Raw genomic sequence first — 20771 nt, forward strand, 5'->3', positions numbered from 1 at the left:
CTTCCATGTCCTTGTATCTTTCTTGCGCAATTTTGTCCTACAAAATGGAAACAATGTCAAATTATGCAACCGCTCCGAGTTGCACAAAAGATTTGCGCTACTTGAGACATGAAAATGAACTCACATAATCGGCTTCGACGACACCACTTGGAGGTGCATTGCGGACTTGCGTCAAGCAAGCAGCCCAACGGCTACAAATCGGCTTGATCACGTGCCAACGACCTTGAAGAGACCGAAAGGTGTGTGGCGTCCGGTTGGGATACTTTGACATCATGCAAAAGAATTGATCCTCGATCCTTTGTCAATACCGCTTCGCGGTTTCGTCGGTGCCGGTGCAAGCATCAAGAGACACCGACTCCCAAGCCTTGATCAAAACTTTATCTTCCAATGGAGTGTAGTTCTTCGATCTTGCGCGTTTTGCTTGCACTTCGTTGTACACCCCCTCGTCAACCTCCTCCACATCATCTTCTTCTCCGTGACCGTGCACGCCACCATCCATCTCAGTGTAACTAAAGTCACCAATCGGGGCGCGATCGATGTCGACGGTGTTGTCATCCAACATTTGCACGAAGTCGGCAGTCGCATCATGCATACCGGCGCTACAATTGCACTCCACAAGTCACGTGCAAGCGGAATGAACCAAAATGAAAGAAGTGATGGAAATTGAAGAATTATACCTTGCGCCCATTATGTCGAACATGTTAGGGGCGGCAGTAGCGCCATCGGCGGGCATCCTTGGGGCAGCTCTCGTCGGAGCAATCGGGGGAGGTGTTGGCGGGGAGGCTCGTCCCGCGAGCTTCTTGCGTTTCACACCGGAGGCCTTCCCCCTTCTTCGCCGGCAGATGCCCGACCGAATTCACATCGGAGGCGGCGGGGTGCGCGTGCCTTCCCGGTGGGGCCGGCGGGAGCGCCGCCCTGGATGACGACGTTGCCCTGCCGCTTGCGGGGTGGCGCGGTGCGGCCTTGAACGGCGACGGGCGCGGCATGGCCGCCGAAGAGGGTGTCGCGTGAATGGCGGCCGCAGTGACGCCCGACGGCTGAGAGGCTTCCATGGCGGCGAAGGGACGTCGAGGAAGGTGCTCCAGGGCGAGTGGAGGGAGGCGGTTGGTGGCAGAGGGAGAGGGAAGCGGGAAGAGCCGCGCGGAAATGTCCCTCCCGCCAAAACTCGCAGCTGTTTGGGGTCGAGCTCGGGTCGGCCTCTCGCCCCGTGAATCTACAGGTTGAGGGGCGAACTTTGTACATGCCCCACAATTTTTTTTTACAATTCGCGGGCTGATACGGGGTCTGGTCGGGGCGTTTTTTTCACCTGAAACCGTAAACAAGCTGTTATTTTGCAGGTCGACGCGTTTTAAGGGGTCTGCTAAAGATGCTCTGAGCGACAAAACAATGGGTTGGTCCCAAATGTTTTCGTGGGGTGTCATTTTGTCCATAAAAACATCAACGCTTCGAGGTGTTGTGGGGAGATGGGCGACTTGAAAGAAGCTCAGTAATAAGCACCTCTTATAAAAAAACATCATCCCTTCAATCAAATGATAGCCAAATCATTTACATGATGGTGAAGAATTGGCCTCTCTACTGCAGTGATCAAAAGTGATACTAGCAAACTCCAATGTCAGGAGGGAGCACTTGGCTATGATTGGCACGCCTGGTCCCATATATGCATTTGGATCAGAGATGGCCTCAACTGCATTGAGACTATCAGACTCGACTGCCAAATTCGTGCACCCCAGATTTGCTCCGAGATTTAACCCACATCGAATAGCGATTAGTTCTGCTACTTCTACACTCGCCACATGCGGTAATAGATGAGTCACTGCACCTAGGAGCTTACCGTGGTCGTCACGGGCAATGACACCACAAGATCCCGTGAACTTATCCGCATGAAAAGAAGCATCAACATTTATTTTAACAGCTCCCACCACAGGCTTGTTCCATATATGATCCCGATTGTGAGTAGGCTGATTTGGAGTGTTTGCTCATAAAAATTTGTTGCTAGCACCCGGATCGTCATTGCTGCTTGTTTAGGCATCTGAACTATCTCACCTTTTGTATGGATTCTCCTTTGCCACCAAATAAACCACATTACTACAAGGACGAGCTCAGCTGTAGGAATGTTATGTACCGACGACTGTATCTGGATCACGCTGTCAAGGTTAATAGAGCCCGATCGGTCCTGGCAAACCACCCGTTCAATCTCCTGTGATAGCCCTAGCTCTGTCCAAATTGCGTGCGCCCCGGTACAGGTGAACAAGGAATAGTGTATCTTCCAATCCGATGGAACAGACCGGACATTGCGGGATCAGAGGAATATGTCTATTAGCAAGTACACCATAGCATGGTAGAACCCCCTTCAACACTTTCCAGCCAAAAGTGTTTGATTTTCCTAGCTAGTCGCAGTTTCCAAAGACCTTTCCAAGCTCCATTTAATGAGGCACTACTTGGGCTAGTCCGATTCAAGTGTTGTCCGAACTGATGCTCAAATTCAACATGGTATGTCGAACGCACGGAAAAGGTCCCAGTATATGTTGCCAAGCTACAAAATCTTTAACGGCCTTCACATGAAAAGGAATTTGTAGAATTCTATGCACATCGACTGATGAAAAGACGCTGCGAATAAGTGCCTTATCCCATTGTCACCTCATCCCTTCAGTCAACACAACAGGAGAGGCTAGCTGCACAGATATTTTGAGTTTTTGTTTTTGGTCCGCCGAGGTGTCACCATCGTGTGGTAGGTTACGACTATCTTTCATCTACAGTATTATGTAATCTCCTTCACATGCCATTTCATGTGCACCACGGGGCTCTTAGTCACGGGGATATTACTAGCAATCAATACTTGGTGTGGCCTATAAGTATGGGCCATCATCCAGGCCGTACGAGCTCTCGTCTGTGACGCTGCTACTAGATTTTATTTGAGACAACGCTGCTGGAGTAGATTGCAGTTGTAGAAGGGGACCTGGTTTACCCACTTTGCTGTGGCCTCTAAATGAGCCTGCGGGAGGGGGGCTAGCTAGGGGCTGTCTCCTCATAAACCAAGAGGCGTTGCCTTTCCAGTCTAGCTTCAGGCGACGGGGAAATGGCCGCGGCGACGGCCATGGCTATGGCCATGCTGGCGGCGCTGGCGATCCTCGTCCTCCTGCCGTCGGCGCGAGGGCTCGACCGCGCCGAGTTCCCGCCGGGGTTCCTCTTCGGCGTCGCGACGTCTGCTTACCAGGTTGGTTGATCGGAGCTGGAGCTTGGCTTCGGCCGGCCTCATCTCTCTTTGCCAAGGCACCGGTTGGTTACTGACGACGCAGTGTGATTTCTGTTGCTTCCAGGTCGAGGGCGCGTACCTGGAGGACGGCAAGGGCCTCAGCAACTGGGATTTCTTCACCCACACAAACTGTAAGTCATCTTCTCGGTTTTCTGCAGCTTCCATGTCCTTGCGTGATCCATGTACCATGTGTGTGTGTGTCGGTGTTCTTTTCTTTTTGAAGATTGTATGATCCATGTTGCTTAGGGGGATAAAGATGAAAATGAGTGGTTCCCTTCCACCCTGCTGTACCGAACAGAGACAGCGATAGCCGCACCTACATTATGTTTGTGTGTGGCCAAATTCGACCATCATATAACGAGAACCAATAAGTGGTTGGATGATGGTACCCTCAACCTATCAGAGATCGAATAATAGAATTGATGTTTCGTTGTCCTATTAATGTGGATTATTATTTTCATGGGAGGCGATGTTTGCGTCGATAGCAAAGTGTCTATGGTGACTACGCAATTTTGATCCAATCTTCAGCAGGCATTGTGTGAGTGCGCGCGTGTGTATACATCAACATCGTAATCAGTGTATTAAAAATATTCGCCGTGTGCACTCATCGGTTGGCATCGTTGTCAAATTTGCTATGTGTCTTCACTCTAGTCATTTGAAACACTGGTGCAACATGGGTCTGATTGCGACACGAATTAATTTATTTTGAAAAGAGAAAAGGACAATCCTCAAGTGATGCGCACTGCCATACCAATACTTTTGAATTTGGCAATAGGATGCAGTTGCCGAGCAATGTGTGTGGTGCCAAATTCTATAAGAGTGGGGGCCTATATACCTGAGAATAAACAAATATTAAATTTAGAGACATTTTACGGGAGCGTTGCTATACAGACGACAAATTTCAGACGATCTGCGGACGACGCTACACATCAAGCCGTCGATGCGTTAGAGCAAAAGCAGAGAACACCATTCATTCCTGCATCGTCTGGGGTTCGGCCGGCTAGTGTCGTCGGTCCAAGTAGTTCCGATTTTACAGTACATCATACTACTCAATAGAGTGAGTAGTATTTAGTTGATTTAACGGTTAATATGGATCGGTAAAATTTAAACTCAAGGATATATTGGTAATTCTATATCAAAGATAGATTTATCTTTTCTCAGTTTAATCCTGCTTGTCGCGTTCTCGTTCGTTGCCGCACCTGTGGCCTGTTACTTGGCATACACTGTGGTTTGCCGCTGTAACTAACAATTCAGCGAATCAATTCAGCGAATCACCTTCGGCTTCGTCAAAGTTGGACTGGATGTTCTATTGGTTTACCATGTATGTAACCAGATTACTTTAGTGTTAGCAAATTATCAGCAGGATAGAGACATAAACCATTTCCTAATACCTTAACACTGGAGTACAAAACAGTTCACCTTGAAAGATCCAGTGTTGAGTAGGGTGATCCAGAGGACGGACTATAAGAAGATTCGGAGGCCAGCCGCGAACGCATTGCCCTTTCCTCGAGTTTAGCTCAGAAAGAAACGTCCTTGCTTCCGGGTATTTTCTTTTGTTCTTGCATGTCAGTAGATCCCCATTCTTATTATGAGAGAGTGATCCCACAAATGCAACAACATTCTGCGGATAATTATGCGAGTGGTTATAGAACTGTGCTTATCCTTTTTCTCTCCCTCTATATAATAATTACATAACATATAGAGGTGGATATTCCCTTATCGTATGACCATTGGACCAACTAACATCATAACATTTCTCCATCATGTTATCTAAGAGAAAGAACAGTTCACAAGCATATATGTGAATGTGATCATCTATTTAATTTTAAAAGTTCAAACTCGTGCTTTTTCTCTCAAAAAGCTTTGATTCGCTGCAGCTAGGGGAATCGATGATGGACGGAACGGGGACGTGGCGGATGATCACTACCACCGGTACATGGTACAAAGTTAGCGAAATCAAGACAAATTCACTAGTAATTTCCATGTGGTGCATGGTGCATCTTAACCGTGCTTGCCCGCCTATTCTGACACTTGTTGTGTTGTGAACAGGAAGATTTGGAGACTATTCATAGTTTGGGTGTCAACTCCTACAGATTCTCAATTTCATGGGCGAGAATCCTACCAAGTATGCCAAGACAAGCACAAAGTTTTGCGGTTTATATAGTTGTCGCGGTTAATTAGTTGCTTAGCTAAATTAATGCTGCTGAATTGAATCCTCGTAGGAGGCCGGCTTGGAGGCGTAAATTCAGCTGGAATAGATTTCTACGACCGCCTCATTGCTGCAGTCGTGCAGAAAGGTACTACATGGAACAGATTCCACTATGGTCTTCAGTCTTCAACGAAGAGCAATCTAAACTTGCTGCCAAAAATGTCAACCAGGGATAGAGCCATTTGTGACACTGCATCACTTTGATCTACCGCACGAAATGGAGACCCGATACGGCGGTTGGTTGGGCGCCGGAATCCGGTACGTGCAACTCCTTTTACTACGTCTGTACTTTGTTTCTCTTTTTGATGAAATCGGTAGAGAGCCTGCCTTGCATCGTCAAAAACAACAAGAGAAGCCTTTTCCCAGGGAGGAGTTCGACTACTACACGGACGTGTGCTTCAAGGCGTTTGGTGACCGGGTGAAGTTCTGGGCGACGTTCAACGAGCCCAACCTGTTCACCAGGCTCGCCTACGTGCTGGGCAAGTACCCTCCGGCACGCTGCTCCGCGCCGTTCGGGACCTGCGACAGCGGGAACTCTCATCGGGAACCCTACGTCGCGGCTCATAACATGCTGCTGTCACATGCAGCTGCCGTCCACAACTACAAGAAGAATTATCAGGTGAGTGAACCCAACAAACTTGCTTCGTCGTCGTCGTTGAGTAGCTTTCTTGGCAATGGGCACCATTTCAGTGGATCTCAAAAGTAGCGCCACCTTGTTCTGATGCATGTGTGTGTGAATTAGGCAACGCAAGGCGGATCTATCGGGATCGTGATTGCAATGAAATGGTATGAGCCGCTCACGAATACCACGGAGGATATCCTGGCTGCACGACGTGCTTTGTCTTTTGAGGTAGATTGGTATGTTCTCTTATTTATTCACCTTAGCACAAGTGCAACAACTAGTATGAGGATGTTCATATCAACTTCACATAGTTATGCCACACAAAAAAAACTATTAGTACTCCCTCCATTCCACAATGCAGTGCCTATAGATTTCTGTGGAAGTCAAACTTTGCCAACTTTGACTAAGTATATAGAGAAAATTGTCTACATCTACAATACCAAACATGTACATTTTGAAAATATAACTCATGATGTATCCAATGTTGTGCATTTGGTATTCTAGATGTACCTACTTTTCTCTATAAATATGATCAAAGTTTGTAATGTTTGACTTTTATAAAAATCTATATCACTACCGGACTCGCGGGCTATGCCTACGGCCCAAGGCCGTCGGCATAGGTCCTTTGCCGTCGGCATAGATCTATGCCTACGGCTGCCGTCGGCATAGCCCCGTCGGCGTAGATCACGTCAGCGTAGATGTGTCAGACCGTCGGCGTAGTATAGCCGTCGGCATAGGTGCATATGCCGACGGCCGTGGGATAGCCGTCGGCATAGTTTAGCCGTCGGCGTTGTTTTTCGTCTGACGGCAACGGACGGCGCCGTCAACAGCGCTATTCAGGAGACGACACGTGGCGCGATACAGGAGACGACACGTGGAGCAGGTATGCCGACGGCTTGGCCGTCGGCATAGATGGAAATCTATGCCGACAACCTAGCCGTCGGCATACCTGCTCCACGTGTCGCCCCCCGGCTTCTCCTGGCGGCAGGGCTATGCCTACGGCAAAGCCGTCGGCATAGATGGAATCTATGCCGACGGCTTTGCCGTAGGCATAGCCCTGCCACGTGGCAGCTCCTGGTTTCTCCTGGCAGCAGGGCTATGCCTACGGCAAAGCCGTCGGCATAGTTTGCCACGTGGCAAGCCCTGGTAACTCCTGGGCGTATATATGCCGACGGCTTTGCCGTAGGCATAGTTTTTTTGTTTTTTTTTATTTTCCCTGTTTTCTCTTTTCCAATTGATTTGACAGCATTTCAAAACAGAACAATATGAAATATGACAATTCATCATGTGAACATACTCAAGTTCATCTAAACATACTCAAGTTCATCACATCATCTAAAGATCATCACCGATGGAAGTTCATGAACATAAAAGTAGTGCAAGACATGAAACATGATAAAAGTAGGAATATGAAAGGCATGGCACGATGGCCACATGCACGGAATCATCAAGCAAGAGCACCCCCGCCAAAACCACCACCTCCGCCATAACCACCACCACCTCCGTCAAAAGCACCACCTCCGCCAAAACCGTCATCGCGACCACCACCACTCTGCCAGATCGGAGTGACTGGGGTCGACGGAGCAGGAGTCGAGCCACCGGTCCCCTACATGTTTCAAAAAAGATTCTAACGGTAAATATGATATGATAGTGTTTCATGAACGAGAACTAGTTTGCTAGTAGTTAGGCAAATGTACTAACCGAACCATCACTGCCTAGTGCCACCCATTCATCGAACGTGGGCACGTGTGGGGGTTCTCCCGCAGGTGGTGGTGGGGGTCCCATTTGTGGTGGATCCGTGCGGTTAGTCCAAGACGCCAACATAGCCTGAATGTTAGTTAAACAAGCAAACTAGAAGATCAGAAGGAATGAAAGTGCAAAAATTTAGATTGGTTTTAAGAGGGCAAAACTAACCGTCATCATCTGACGGTTGTAATCATCGTTTGCCTTCACTCGTTTCAAGTACTCCCGCACCTCGAGATTCCTATGCTCGACAAACTCCTTATATGCCTACATAATTTAGGTTGTTTCTAAGTGAGCAATGCTGAAAATAAACTGAGAATGCAAGATAGAAAAAGATAAGGAGGAAGTACTTACAGCATGCTGGCGGGCTAAGGGAGTCTGTGAACGCCCCGTACTCTCTAACTGGCTCGGGTTGCTAGCCCGAAGCCGTGTGTACGAGATCGAAGGAGTGATCAAGCCATCGAAACACGGATACCGGCCATTCTTCTTCCCCTGGATGGCCACCACCGCCGTGTCGTCGATCTGAGACTGGGCGACCTCAGCAACAGGAACATCCGGATGCAACTCCTGATAGTGATGAATGTAAGACCCCAGGTGCTCCTCGGTCTTGCCGTAGTACTGGCTCTCGCCCTCCTTGCGATGACTCCGCTCGCGGGCCAGCTTCCACGACTCCATGTCTGAGAGCGGCCTCTTCAACTTGTCCTCCTACAACGTCAAATAGAAGTCAGCCATACATAAGAACATGACGTAAAGAAGAACAAAAATGCATCATGCACATAGATATACCTTCATGGCCTTGAAGCCCCAGTGGTTCCTGTTTCCTTGGCCGTGTGTCCCGTCGTCTCCACGGTTAGCCCGGGCCTTGATGCTCTTGGCAGCAAACTCTGCATCGGCGCCGAGCCACCTATCCACCAAACTCGCCCATCCGTCATGCCTTCCATAGCACCAACGAGGAACAACCTATGCAAATTTTGAAAGCATGACATGTGAGCACGAAACATATAGTTGACTGCTTGAAACAATGAAAAGTTAGTAATAGTTACCATCATGAACTGCTCCTTGCTCAAGGTAAGTCGTAGCTTCTGCGCTTGAGTTTTGGTCATCTTTTGGTGCAGGTAGTAGTGGTAGTACTGCGAGACGGCAACCCAGCGCACCTCGTACTGCAACTGACGAGCTTTCTTCTTCGCAGCCGCAAGCAAGACCACGTCGGCTCTAGCCTTGTGCTCGTCAAGAACTCTATAGAGTTGTTGCAATCATGCAAAAACCAGAAGCAAACAAGGCATGAGTTGAGTGATTCAATGATAAACTATGAACGAAACTGAAGACAAGTGATTCAGAAGAGAACTTACCCAAAATTTGGTGATCACGGCCTTAGCGGTCGTCCCGTACTCCGCGTTGCTGCAAGCCTCGTAGTGGGCCCAGCTCGTGGCCAAAACCCGCTGCTGCGGGTCCCTGTCTGGCCGCGGGCAGAATAGGCCAGGCCAAAACTCGTTCAACAGGACAGTGATAAGGCCGTTCGGTTTACGGCCCTTTCCGTGAAGGATCCAGTTTCTGCAAAAGAATCAAATGATTGCCATGTGTACAATAAGAAAATGTTGTCATGTGTTGAAAATATGATTGAGAGGCACTTACTCTGTCCCCACAGGTTCAATGAGCCACTTGTGCTCCTCGATAGAAGGTGGTGTAGGTAGTCCGGCATTACCACGCAGCCACCCCTGCGAAGAACCCGGTGGCAAGTCACCCCACAACGCGGGATCAACCTCCCCTCCACCCTCCTCGGCCTCCTCCTCGCCCTCCTCCTCGGCCTCCTCCTCCTCCTCACCCTCCTCCTCAGCCTCCTCCTCCTCGCCATCAGGAACATACTCCTCCTCCTCAGACTCAGAAGGTGCCTCTGTATAGGAGGGCATCGAAGAAGACCCTCCTATTTCAGACACGGCCCGGAGTTTTTTGCCCCGGTTGCCTCTCCCCCCACCTCCTCCTCCTCTAGGGGCTCTCCCCCCACCGCCTCCTCCTCTAGGGGCTCTCCCCCCACCGCCTCCTCCTCTAGGGTCTCCTCCCCCGACCCCTCCACCTCCCTGTGAGGTGTCATCCTCGCGTAGTCGGGAGGGAACCTTGTGGGCTCGTCCACTCCGAGTAAGTCCTTTAAATTTACTGAGGAAACTAGCGCCGCTGGACTTGCCCATGATTATTAAACCTGCATTGAGAAGAGAATAAACAATTAGTAAAGATATCAATTAAACAAGCATACAGGAAAAACATTAATACCAGAAGAGCACATTAAGCATACTATTGTAATGATCATTAAAAGAACTTACATTTTCTAGAACCCATATGAATCATCACTATTGTAATCTATTTGTGGACCGGTCTCATCATCACTATCACGCATATCTTCTTCGTTGTCTGACGGAGGTGGAGGCTCTTCCTCATCGTCAGCGTCTTCATTTAACTTTTCAAGCATAATTATGTCTCTTTGATTCACAACTGCCTCACCATCAATCCGTGCGTCGTCGTCGTTTGGGTCCAGGTCAACATAACCCAAGTCATCATCCTCGTTGTTTCGGACCACGTCATCATGTTCCTCTTGATAGAACACTCCCTCGTATGTCATGGGGTTTATGTTGTAGTAATCATCATCGTTCGGGTCCGGTAGCTTACCATGCGGCGACACCTTGAACACAACTTCCCAACCCTTTAGGTACTCTTTCTGGCATGGGTAAGGCAGATAATATACTTGTGTGGCCTGGGTAGCGGCGATAAAGAGATCAGCTCCGGCATAGACGGTTGATGGTTTAACTTCAACTAAACCAATAGAAGGCGTATGTCTCAGACCCTTTTTGGGGTCGAACCATCGGCATTTGAACACAGTGAGACTTAGGTGTTCGTGGCCACGTTTGAATGTAAGCTCGTATATTTTTCCTACCCTTCCGTAGTAATCTACTTCATTATCCCCTTCAGTGAAGACTCCGGTATTTATGGTTTTGGGATCAGGCCGACTGTTCTGGTGCTCCTCTGTATGGAAGCGATACCCATTCACATCATACTTTTCGCATGTCATGACGACAGGATCAAAACCCATGGAAACCCATCTCAATTCTTCATCCATTGATTCGGTCGGATCATTTCCCTACAAGTTTAATTGAAATTATAGGGTGCATGAGTTTAATTGAAATTATAGGGTGCATGAGTTTAATTGGAAGTGTGAAAAATTACTTTCTCGATGAACCACGCAACGAAATTTTTCCTTCCATCAGCACCCTTTCGGAGAAGAGCAAGTGCCTCCGCTTCAGAAGGAGGCAGCATTCCCGTCCATTCTTCTTCAACGAATCGACTACAATAAGAAAAGCGGTATAAGAACTAGGCAAAGTGAACATAACGAATTGACTAAAAGAATGGTGCAAAGGTATTACCTCATCCACTCATCCTCAACTTCCTTGATGTTGTGCAAGATATAGAACATGACATCCTCCCACTCATCTCGTGGCATGAGATAAGATTTCGAGCATCCAGCCCTACTACCTTGCCCGATGAATAGAGGCAACTTGGGTTTATACTTGGGTTCTTCTGTATTGTATCGAGACGCCTTATTGTGCAACGTGGGAACATGGTCCGGATAGTAGGCTGTCCTGAGGTCTGCCACCTCCTCTAGGATAACTGCCTCAGCTATGGAAGCTTCAATCTTAGCTTTGTTTCCACATTTCTGTCTCAGATGCTTGTTCTGTCTCTCAGGGCCGTACTGCCAACGATTCTGCACAGGTCCCCCCAACAATACCTCGTTCGGGAGGTGCAAAAGGAGATGTGTCATCGGAGTAAAGAAGCCTGGCGGGAAGATCTTCTCTAGCTTGCATATCAACTCCGGCGCCTTCTTATGCATTTCTTTTATCTTCTCAGGACATACTTCTTTAGCACAAAGCGTGCGGAAGAAATGGCTTAACTCCGCAAGCACACGCCAGACACGCTCGGGAACATAGCCCCGAACCATCACCGGCATAATCCGCTCAATCCATACATGATAGTCATGACTCTTGAGCCCGGTCACTCTGCCCGTTGAAAGATTGACCCCCTTACTTATATTCGACGCATAACCATCAGTGAACTTCACGACGTGTTTCAGCCACTTGAATGTCTCCATCTTATGATCCTTTTTAAGTACGAAGTCAGCATCTGGCTTGAACCAAGATTTTCGACTGCCTGTGGGAGGCTGCATGTGTAGACGTGGTCTATCGCAAATATTCTGTTGATCAACTCTAGCATTAACATTATCCTTTGTCTTATCAGGAATGTTGAGGATCGTGTGAAAAAGGGACTCTGCGACATTCTTTTCGGTGTGCATCACGTCTATGTTGTATGGAAGTTTGAGGTCCTTAAAATAGGGAAGCTGCGTGAAGGGGGTAATGTGAGTCCAGTTGTGCGTCTCACCAAATCCTTCAAAAAAATTCCCTTTACTTTTTCCTTTGCCCTCGCCCTCGTCTTCGCCTGTGGCTTTGCCTTTGCCTTTGCCTTTGCCTTTCCCCTCACCGGCAGGCTTAAGAGCTTTCAGCTGAGCAAGCACATCCGCACCAGAAAACGTTGGAATCTCGTTTACTTCATGAACAACTTTGCCTTTTGTGAAGTTCTTCTTGTCTTCCCTATCAGGATGGTCTGGAGGGAGGAACTGTCGATGCAGGTCAAATGCAACATACTTGCCACCCTTCTTCAGCCAAATGAAAATTAAGGCCTGCATGCACACTGGGATTTTTATAAAATCAAGATACCGAAGAACCTTCACAGGGATTTTTAGCTGCTGCTTCTGACCATGCTTATCGACCACCTCAATATACCGAGAGGAACCGCACTTCCTACAGTACTTGTCATCCGCATACTCATGCCTAAACAAAAGGCAATTCTTTGGACAAACATGTATTTTCTCATAGTCCATCGAGAGCGCCTTCATGATTTTCTTCGTACCGTACATGGTTTTCGGCAGTTCATGGCCCTCAGGCAGGCTGTTAGCCCATACTCCCAGAAATGCTTCGAAGCAACCTCGGCTACAGCCGTACTCAGCCTTGACTGCCATCAGTTGCGAGATGGCATCCAGCACAGACAGCTTGGCACCCTCATAGAGAGGTTTCTTTGACGAGGCCAAGATTTCCAGGAAGGCCTTTGCGGTTTCCTCCGGCTCCTCCGGTTCATTCGCTGAATGTGACGGAGGTGTCGGCTGTGCAGCAAAGACATCATCTAGCATGTCTCTAACCCCATCGTCCTCATAACCAGCGACGCGTTGTCGTATCACATCCTCTCTACCACGGTCCCGCTGGGCAAAGTTTATCGGCATATTAAAGTTGGGCATAAATCCATGCGTGCGAAGGTGCTTAGTCATCTCACTCTTATCTCTGCGGATACGCCTCTTACATCTGGCACACGGGCATTCTGGCACCATCCTCATTGGACTACGGAATATCTCTTTCAAAAACACATCAGTTTTCTCGACCCACTCTGTTGTTACTTGATTCCGACGGAAAAACCCACTATACATCCACTGATTATCTGCCATCTCTACTTTATTGGAAGCCACACAACAAAATTAAGGATTCATTTAAATTACTCACATCAATATTTTATTTTTTACAAGGTTGACGAGAAACGACATTTAATCCACCTACATCTCTAATAGGTAAAGATGGTTCCTAATCCCACCCGATAATGTGTAGATTGAGTACGTTGTCCATGCTCTACCCCATTCCGAGACAAAATTTCGGCAGCACCTCCCCGTTGTTCTCCAAATACACGTCTCGGCAAAATGCCGAGAGAATGTGCATCCGGAGAACAACAGGGAGGCGCCGCCGAAATCCTGTCTCGGAACGGGGTAGAGCATGAACAACGTACCCAATCTACACATCCTCGGGCTGTCCGTGGAAAGCGCTGGACAATCCGAAAGAGCTGCGGTGATAAATATGCAATTGAATGCATATTTATCGATGCAACCCTTTCGGACGGGAGACCTAGGTTACGCGACTTGATGTGAAAATTTAATCTAGTTAAAAGAGGCTAGGAGGTGAAGGTGGATTCGTAGCTCACCCTCCGTTGTAGAGGAAGTAGTCGAGCAGCGGCAGGATCACGGACCAAACCCAGACGACGAAGGCTCCAGGGAGATGAATACCACAAAGCCTGTAAATTTTACCGAGTCAAAAAATTTGACGGCACCACATCACATAAAGCATTGACACTTCAAACTATGAAAAAAAAATCATATTGCTAATGACATCTTGATACTTCAAATCCTAATTTTCATGATACTTCAAATCCTAATTTTAGATCATCATGATACTTCAAATCCTAATTTTCATCAAGGGTCAAATTTTGTTCTTCAATTTTTTAGCAAGATCATCATGATAAAATAACTACTCATCAGATACCAATTTTGTCAACATCACAAAATGAAACTATAGCTATTTGACAACATCTCAAAAATACCAATTTCGTTCTTCAAATTTGAAAACATTTGACAACATCACTAAATTGACCAAAGCTATAACAAGCAGTATACATTAATCCATCCATTCATCCATACAACATGCATCTATCACATAACAAGCAGTAAAAAAATGCAAAAAAATGAAAAAAAAAAAAGCTCACCGGGGCGGCCGCGGCCGGTGAGGCAGGGGCGGCAGGGGACGGTGAGGCAGGGGCGGCCGGGGCAGCGGCGAGCAGGGGGCGGCGGTGGAGGGCCGAGGCGGGGCGGCCGGGGACGGAGGGCCGGGCGTGCGGGCCGGCAGGAGCCGCGGCCGGCGCGCGGTCAGGGGGAGGCCGGGGCGGTGTTGGGGTCGGGGGAGGCCGGGGCGGCGCAGCACGGTCGGGGGAGGCCGGGGCGGCGCAGCGCGGTCGGGGGAGGCCGGGGCGACGGCGGGTGGAGACGACGACGGGGGAGGCAGGGGTGGAGACGGCGAGGACGGCGGGGAGACGGCAGGTGGAGACGGCGGCGGGGATGGCAGGGGCGACGGCGGGTGGAGACGGCGATGGGGGAGGCAGGGGTGGAGTGGGCGGCGGCAGGCGGCGGGGCCGAATGCGGCGGCGGCGGATCGGGGTCGGGGGCGAGCTGGGGTCGGGAAACGACTGGACGGGGAGCGCCCGGGTATGGATAAGGCGACCTATGCCGACGGCTTAGCCGTCGGCATATATTAATCATGCCACGTGGCATGTATGCCGACGGCTAAGCCGTAGGCATAGGTATATTTCTTTTTTTTTAAATATACGTTCTTGAATTTTTTTGAATGATACATGGTATATAATTATATTAAAAATGATACATGGTATACATATTTTTTACATGCATGAACATTATTTAAAATGTACCATACATTTTCTTTAATGATTTGAAACATTATTTTTAATTACATGATCCTTTTTTTATATTGTACAACAATTTTCTAAAATATCACGTATATTTTTTTCTGAACCAGATTTTTTCTATGGTCAACAACATTTCTTTATGACATAATTATTTGCTAAATTGTACTAACAAAAAATGTACATTGTGTTAATATATTTCGAAATAAATTGAGGGGGACAACATTTCTTTATGATATAAATATTTTATATGGTCTCGTGAAAGGTGATACATAGGAGAGCAACTGACTGAGGGGTACCGTTACCGAGTGCCTGATCCGGTAACTATGCGAGTGCCTGATCCGTCTACTACCGTGTCATCGCCGTCCGTGAGGGGGGGGGCACGCCCCGGAGACGCGTGCCGCCTCTTCGGACATGCCACCACACCACCCCGCATGTATGAGGGACCGGTGCGATGCTCCGGTGGCATTGCTACCCCCCAGGCCCCCCTCCCGCCTAACCCTGTAGCGTTTGACCACGGGATCTAGCCCTTTGACTTTGCACGGACGGGCTTTGACCAGCGGACCTCCCCGCCCGGTTGTGTTAGGTCAGCCCATAGGAACACTTTGGAGCAACAACCGGGCCAGACCCACAGCAAGATCCCCTCCATGTAGACACGACGCGCCCGTTTCCTCCCTCCAGGTGCCGGCGGCGGCGCCGTCCGTGAGGGGGGCACACCCCGGACACGCTCCGGTGGCATTGCTACCCCCCAGGGCCCCCGTCCCGGCTAACCCTGTAGCGTTTGACCACGGGATCTAGCCCTTTGACTTTGCACGGACGGGCTTTGACCAGTGGACCTCTCCACCCGGTTGTGTCAGGTCCGCCCATAGAGACACCCGGGAGCAACATCCGGGCCAGACCCACAACAAGATCCCCTCCGTGTAGACCCTACGCGTCCGTTTCCCCCCTCCAGGTGCCGGCGGCGGCGCCGTCCGTGAGGGGGGCCACGCCCCGGAGACGCGTGCCGCCTCTTCGGACATTTCACCACACCACCCCGCGCGTATGAGGGCCCGGTGCGATGCTTCGGTGGCATTGCTACCCCCCAGGCCCCCCTCCCGCCTAACCTTGTAGCGTTTGACCACGGGATCTAGCCCTTTGACTTTGCACGGACGGGCTTTGACCAGCGGACCTTCCCACCCGGTTGTGTTAGGTCAGCCCATAGGAACACTTTGGAGCAACAACCGGGCCAGACCCACAGCAAGATCCCCTCCATGTAGACCCGACGCACCCGTTTCCCCCCTCCAGGTGCCGGCGGCGGCGCCGTCCGTGAGGGGGGGCACACCCCGGACACGCTCCGGTGGCATTGCTACCCCCCCAGGGCCCCCGTCCCGCCTAACCCTGTAGCGTTTGACCACGGGATCTAGCCCTTTGACTTTGCACGGACGGGCTTTGACCAGTGGACCTCTCCACCCGGTTGTGTCGGGTCAGCCCAGAGGGACACCGGGGAGCAACATCTGGGCCAAACCCACAGCTAAATCCACTCCGTGTAGACCCGATGCGGTAGTTTCCCCCCTCCAGGTGCCGGCGGCGGCGCCGTCCGTGAGGGGGCCACGCACCGGAGACGCGTGCGGCCTCTTCGGACATGCCACAACACCACCCCACATGTATGAGGCGCGGTACGATGCTCCGGTGGCATTGCTACCCCCCAGGGCCCCCGTCCCGCCTAACCCTGGAGCGGTTGACCACGAGATCTAGCCCTTTGACTTTGCACGGACGGGCTTTGACCAGTGGACCTCTCCACCCGGTTGTGTCAGGTCCGCCCATAGAGACACCCGGGAGCAACATCCGGGCCAGACCCACAGATACATCCACTCCATGTAGACCCGACGCGTCCGTTCCCCTCCTCCAGGTGCCGGCGGCGGCGCCGTCCGTGACGGGGCCACACCCCGGAGATGCGTGCCGCCTCTTCGGACATGGCATAACACCATCCGGTTGTGGTAGGTCATCCGATATATATGAACACTTGGAGCAAAGTCCCCTTCGTATAGACCCGATGCGGCTGTTCCCCATTCCAGTTGCCGGCTGGCGGCGGCACCGTTCGTGAGGGGGGTCACACCGCTCTGTACAGAACCGAAAAATAATGTATGTATGCTTATTAACACATACTATATGTAAGTTAGTTAAATAATAATAATAAAGAAAACAGTGAAGAAAAAGAAAAAAAAACTATATGTATGCTTACTATATGCTTATTAACACATACTATATGTATGCTTATTAACACAATCTATATGTATGCTTATTAACACATACTGTATGCTTAATAATAATAATAATACTATATGGAAAAAAAGAAAAAAAAACTATGCCGACGGCAAAGCCGTCGGCATAGCTGCGGCCAGGGCAGATGGACAGCGCCCCGGATCGATGATGTGTCATCTATGCCGACGGCTGCCGTCGGCATAGGTCCTGGTCGGTGCGCTCTGGATCGGTGACGTGTCACCCGTATCTATGCCGACGGCCACCCGTCACGGCCGTCGGCATAGATTTGACGTCGTTAGCCGGCCGTGATGAGTGTTGTCGGCGGGCCCGCATCTATGCCGACGGCCAGTATATGCCGACGGCAGCTGTAGGCGTAGTCCGGGATAAGCCGACGGCTGTGTTGTGCCGACGGCTGCTGTCGGCGTAGACGGGGATAGCCCGACGGCCATTGTACGCCGACGGCCAGGATCTAGTTGTCGGCATAGCTCGGATTAGGCCGACGGTGGCCGTCGGCATACATTTGCCTGTCGGCTTAGAGCCCTGTTCCGGTAGTGTATGCGCTACATTATGAAACGGAGGGAGTACTACGGTCTTTTTCAATGTTTATTTTTTCTGCAGGTTTTTGGAGCCGATATTCTTTGGTGATTATCCCAGAGAAATGCATGAGTTGTTAGCATCCAACTTACCAAAGTTCACCTCGGAAGAGAAGAGCTTACTGCAGAAGAACAAGGCGGATTTTATCGGTGTAAACCATTACACGACAATTTATGTCAAGGATTGCATCTCTTCTCCGTGCGACCTTAACACTTATGAGGCTTATGAGGGGAACGCACTAGTCCTAGCTACAGGCGAAAGAGATGGCGTGGCAATTGGGAAACCCGTAAGAACTGCTTCGATCAGTGTTGCCATCCTATACATACTCTTCTCCTCTTTGTCACACATGTCCGTATGGTTGCAGACTGCATTCGATGGTTACTATGTTGTTCCAGAGGGCATGGAGCAGATCGTCAAGTATGTTAATCAGAGATACACGAACACACCTGTCTATGTTACTGAAAATGGTGAGTGCCAATGGACTCACGAGTTCACAATGCATTCTGTAAACTCGCTGAAGATCGAGAAGCTTCTAGCGCCTTCTCATTTGCTTCCATACGTTCACAAGATCATGTGTTATCTTACGCCTTTTTTCCAGGTTACTCGCAATACAGCAATAACACTATGGACGAATTGATGAATGACGGTGAAAGAGTGAACTACCTACAGGGTTATCTCACATTTCTCTCTTCAGCAATCAGGTGACGTGCAACCCACTACTCGAATCTGGAACTCTGCCTAGTTTCAGGTTGTTTGCCGAGTGCATTTTATCGGGTACTAGAAAAACATGACATATGCCGAGTTCCACGAGGAAAATACTAGGCAAAAGGACGAGACTTGACAAATTGCACGTTTGCCGAGTTTCTGCCATGTGGCACTCGGCAAACACATGCTTTGCTCCAGTTCCTGCTACATGGCACTCGACAAACACATTCCCCCCCCCCCCCCTCCCCCCTCCTCTTTTCTTTTCTTTTTTACTTCCTTCTTTTGTATCATATCTTTTTTCTATATTATCTGTTCTATCCTTTATTTTGTTTCCCATGTATATTTTCTTTTACAATAGACCCAAAGTGGCCGGATCCTTTTCCGGACCCCGCGCAAGCGGGAGCTGCATGCACCGGGCTGCCCTTTAGCCCTTTTAGTCATGTCGGTTCAAAAAGTATCCTAGAAAGCAAGCTAATTGTTTTCATTTGTCACACACACTCATAAAATATGATATCGAAATAAGAAGCTTCGTCTACAACTCTGCATTCTGAAAGTATTAACACTTTCCTCACGCTTACAGGAAAGGAGCAAACGTGCGTGGCTACTTCGTATGGAGTATCATCGACAACTTCGAGTGGACTTTTGGTTTCACGGTAAGGTTTGGACTGTATCATGTGGATTATGAAACGCAGAAGAGGACTCCAAAGATGTCGGCGAAGTGGTACCGAGACTTCCTCATGGGCTCTAGGCCGACCGACCAAGTGCAGACGTTAAGAGCAGATTCGTGATGGTTGCAGCCATTACCTGTAAAAAGAAACTGTCAGATGGAGTAGTAATTAAGAAAAAATGTTTGTTTACTTGCTTATCTTGAAGATTTCTAATGGGATTTTTACATACTTCCTAACCTGGACAAGAGCAGAGCATAGCCATATGCCTGACATAGTTTGTACACCATGACACATGCTACTGAATCCTTCTTCAGGATCTGCTATATAGCAGGTCATTGCAGTTCCTTACAACATGCTGCAACAAAAAAATTCTGAAAGATTTTGCATTCAGACCATGAAAAAACTTTTAGACCTCTTCCTTCCACTACCATTTATACAGCAAGGTACCAAACTCTCAAGCATCAACCAACAGCACAGAGCTACAAACTACATGTACGTTTATGCGGGAGGGACGGCCGGATTCTCGACGTCACCGCCGGCATTACGCTGTCCCTCACCGGCGCCTGATGGCTGACTGGATGCCGGAGCCGTCTGCTGCTGCTGCTGCTGCTGCTGTGCGACACGTGGCGGCCTGCGAGTGCGGCGCGGCTGGGCCGGGGATATCGTCCTCCACCTGAGCACCTCGATGATGATGGAGTTGCCGATCATCCCCACGTCGAAACCCGCAAAGGTGGCCAGGATGATGGATATCACCGCCTGCAGATGCAGCTGACACAAACAAACAGTTCCCAGACATCAACACTTGCATCACAAATCATTCAGAAACTTCAGGCGGTGTGAGCAGAGTATGCTCTGTTTTGCTTGCATGTCTGTAGAACAAATGAGTGAAGAACACAACAAAGAGGAACTGGATCGCCGCGTATATCCACACGTATCTCCTCGCCACTGCACACAAGTGCATTTTCAATTTAGTTACTGTTGCAATGAGGGTTTTATCATGGCAGTTCATGTCAAAAATTTCAGTCTGTGTTCTGAGGTGGATGGGGGTTAATGTGATAGTGTCCGTCACCAGCAACAAACAAATTGTTATCGATCCAGTTGTAAGAAAAATCAACAGAGTGATAGATATGAATACCAGCAATTGCTCCAAGAAGCAAAAATACACGAGGATGCTGATGATCACAACTATAGGTGTCCCATGCCACAGCCTGATTAACAACATGACAAAAGAATCACCATCAGGTTGCATAATTCTATTACTGTACTAGGTGTTACTAATATACTATCAGCACACATCATTCTAATTCCAGAAGAAATTCTATGTCGATCTGTCACGAAGTAGGTAAGATTAGCAGCATGCAAACTTGCTCTTCTCAAAGCAGGTAGTCAAACTGTCCATATAATAACGAC

The 20771-nt window shown here is 49.1% G+C and overlaps 4 protein-coding genes across 5 annotated transcripts; 1 reads left to right on the top strand and 3 right to left on the bottom strand.

Annotated features, from left to right (window-relative positions):
• The first annotated feature begins 2827 nt into the window (after positions 1-2827).
• On the top strand, positions 2828-19599 carry LOC125535217 (beta-glucosidase 16). 2 transcript variants are annotated; one of them, XM_048698263.2, is made up of 12 exons: positions 2828-3214; positions 3318-3384; positions 5131-5192; positions 5303-5378; positions 5476-5550; positions 5633-5720; positions 5829-6081; positions 6205-6320; positions 18013-18274; positions 18353-18455; positions 18587-18689; positions 19274-19599. In XM_048698263.2, the coding sequence occupies exons 1-12, from the start codon at positions 3077-3079 to the stop codon at positions 19479-19481; spliced, it is 1551 nt and encodes a 516-aa protein (XP_048554220.2). In that variant the 5' UTR covers positions 2828-3076; the 3' UTR covers positions 19482-19599. The 2 variants fall into 2 exon arrangements, with proteins under 2 accessions (XP_048554220.2, XP_048554221.2); XM_048698264.2 differs by having other exon boundaries at positions 2834-3214; positions 5131-5199.
• LOC125553286 (uncharacterized) lies at positions 7517-8992 on the bottom strand. Its single transcript, XM_087542816.1, has 6 exons — positions 8871-8992; positions 8614-8787; positions 8182-8532; positions 7999-8094; positions 7786-7911; positions 7517-7690 (listed from the first exon to the last, which is right to left on the bottom strand). The coding sequence occupies exons 1-6, from the start codon at positions 8928-8930 to the stop codon at positions 7532-7534; spliced, it is 966 nt and encodes a 321-aa protein (XP_087398942.1). The 5' UTR covers positions 8931-8992; the 3' UTR covers positions 7517-7531.
• On the bottom strand, positions 9918-10948 carry LOC147983052 (uncharacterized). The gene is made up of 2 exons (XM_087542817.1): positions 10143-10948; positions 9918-10021 (listed from the first exon to the last, which is right to left on the bottom strand). The coding sequence occupies exon 1, from the start codon at positions 10931-10933 to the stop codon at positions 10148-10150; it is 786 nt and encodes a 261-aa protein (XP_087398943.1). The 5' UTR covers positions 10934-10948; the 3' UTR covers positions 9918-10021; positions 10143-10147.
• Positions 11231-13543, bottom strand: LOC147983053 (uncharacterized). The gene has a single exon (XM_087542815.1). It carries the CDS (start codon positions 13358-13360, stop codon positions 11234-11236), a length of 2127 nt encoding a protein of 708 aa, XP_087398941.1. The 5' UTR covers positions 13361-13543; the 3' UTR covers positions 11231-11233.
• Positions 19600-20771: the final 1172 nt, after the last annotated feature.

The sequence above is a fragment of the Triticum urartu genome, chromosome 2A (genome assembly GCF_056163025.1).
Source record: "Triticum urartu cultivar PI428250 chromosome 2A, HENAU_Tu73, whole genome shotgun sequence".
NCBI lineage: Eukaryota > Viridiplantae > Streptophyta > Magnoliopsida > Poales > Poaceae > Triticum > Triticum urartu.

Bases quoted from the DNA above. Each gene is read 5' to 3' on its own strand.
- LOC147983052 (XM_087542817.1), bottom strand. From the start codon at position 10,933: ATGGATGAAGAATTGAGATGGGTTTCCATGGGTTTTGATCCTGTCGTC.
- LOC125553286 (XM_087542816.1), bottom strand. From the start codon at position 8,930: ATGACCAAAACTCAAGCGCAGAAGCTACGACTTACCTTGAGCAAGGAG. The intron at 8,095-8,181 runs GTAAGTACTTCC...TAAATTATGTAG, and splicing joins CCTTAGCCCGCCAGCATGCT to GCATATAAGGAGTTTGTCGA. The intron at 7,691-7,785 runs GTTAGTACATTT...TGAAACATGTAG, and splicing joins CACTAGGCAGTGATGGTTCG to GGGACCGGTGGCTCGACTCC.
- LOC125535217 (XM_048698263.2), top strand. From the start codon at position 3,077: ATGGCCGCGGCGACGGCCATGGCTATGGCCATGCTGGCGGCGCTGGCG. The intron at 5,379-5,475 runs GTATGCCAAGAC...GAATCCTCGTAG, and splicing joins ATGGGCGAGAATCCTACCAA to GAGGCCGGCTTGGAGGCGTA. The intron at 6,321-18,012 runs GTATGTTCTCTT...TTTTTTCTGCAG, and splicing joins TTGTCTTTTGAGGTAGATTG to GTTTTTGGAGCCGATATTCT.
- LOC147983053 (XM_087542815.1), bottom strand. From the start codon at position 13,360: ATGGCAGATAATCAGTGGATGTATAGTGGGTTTTTCCGTCGGAATCAA.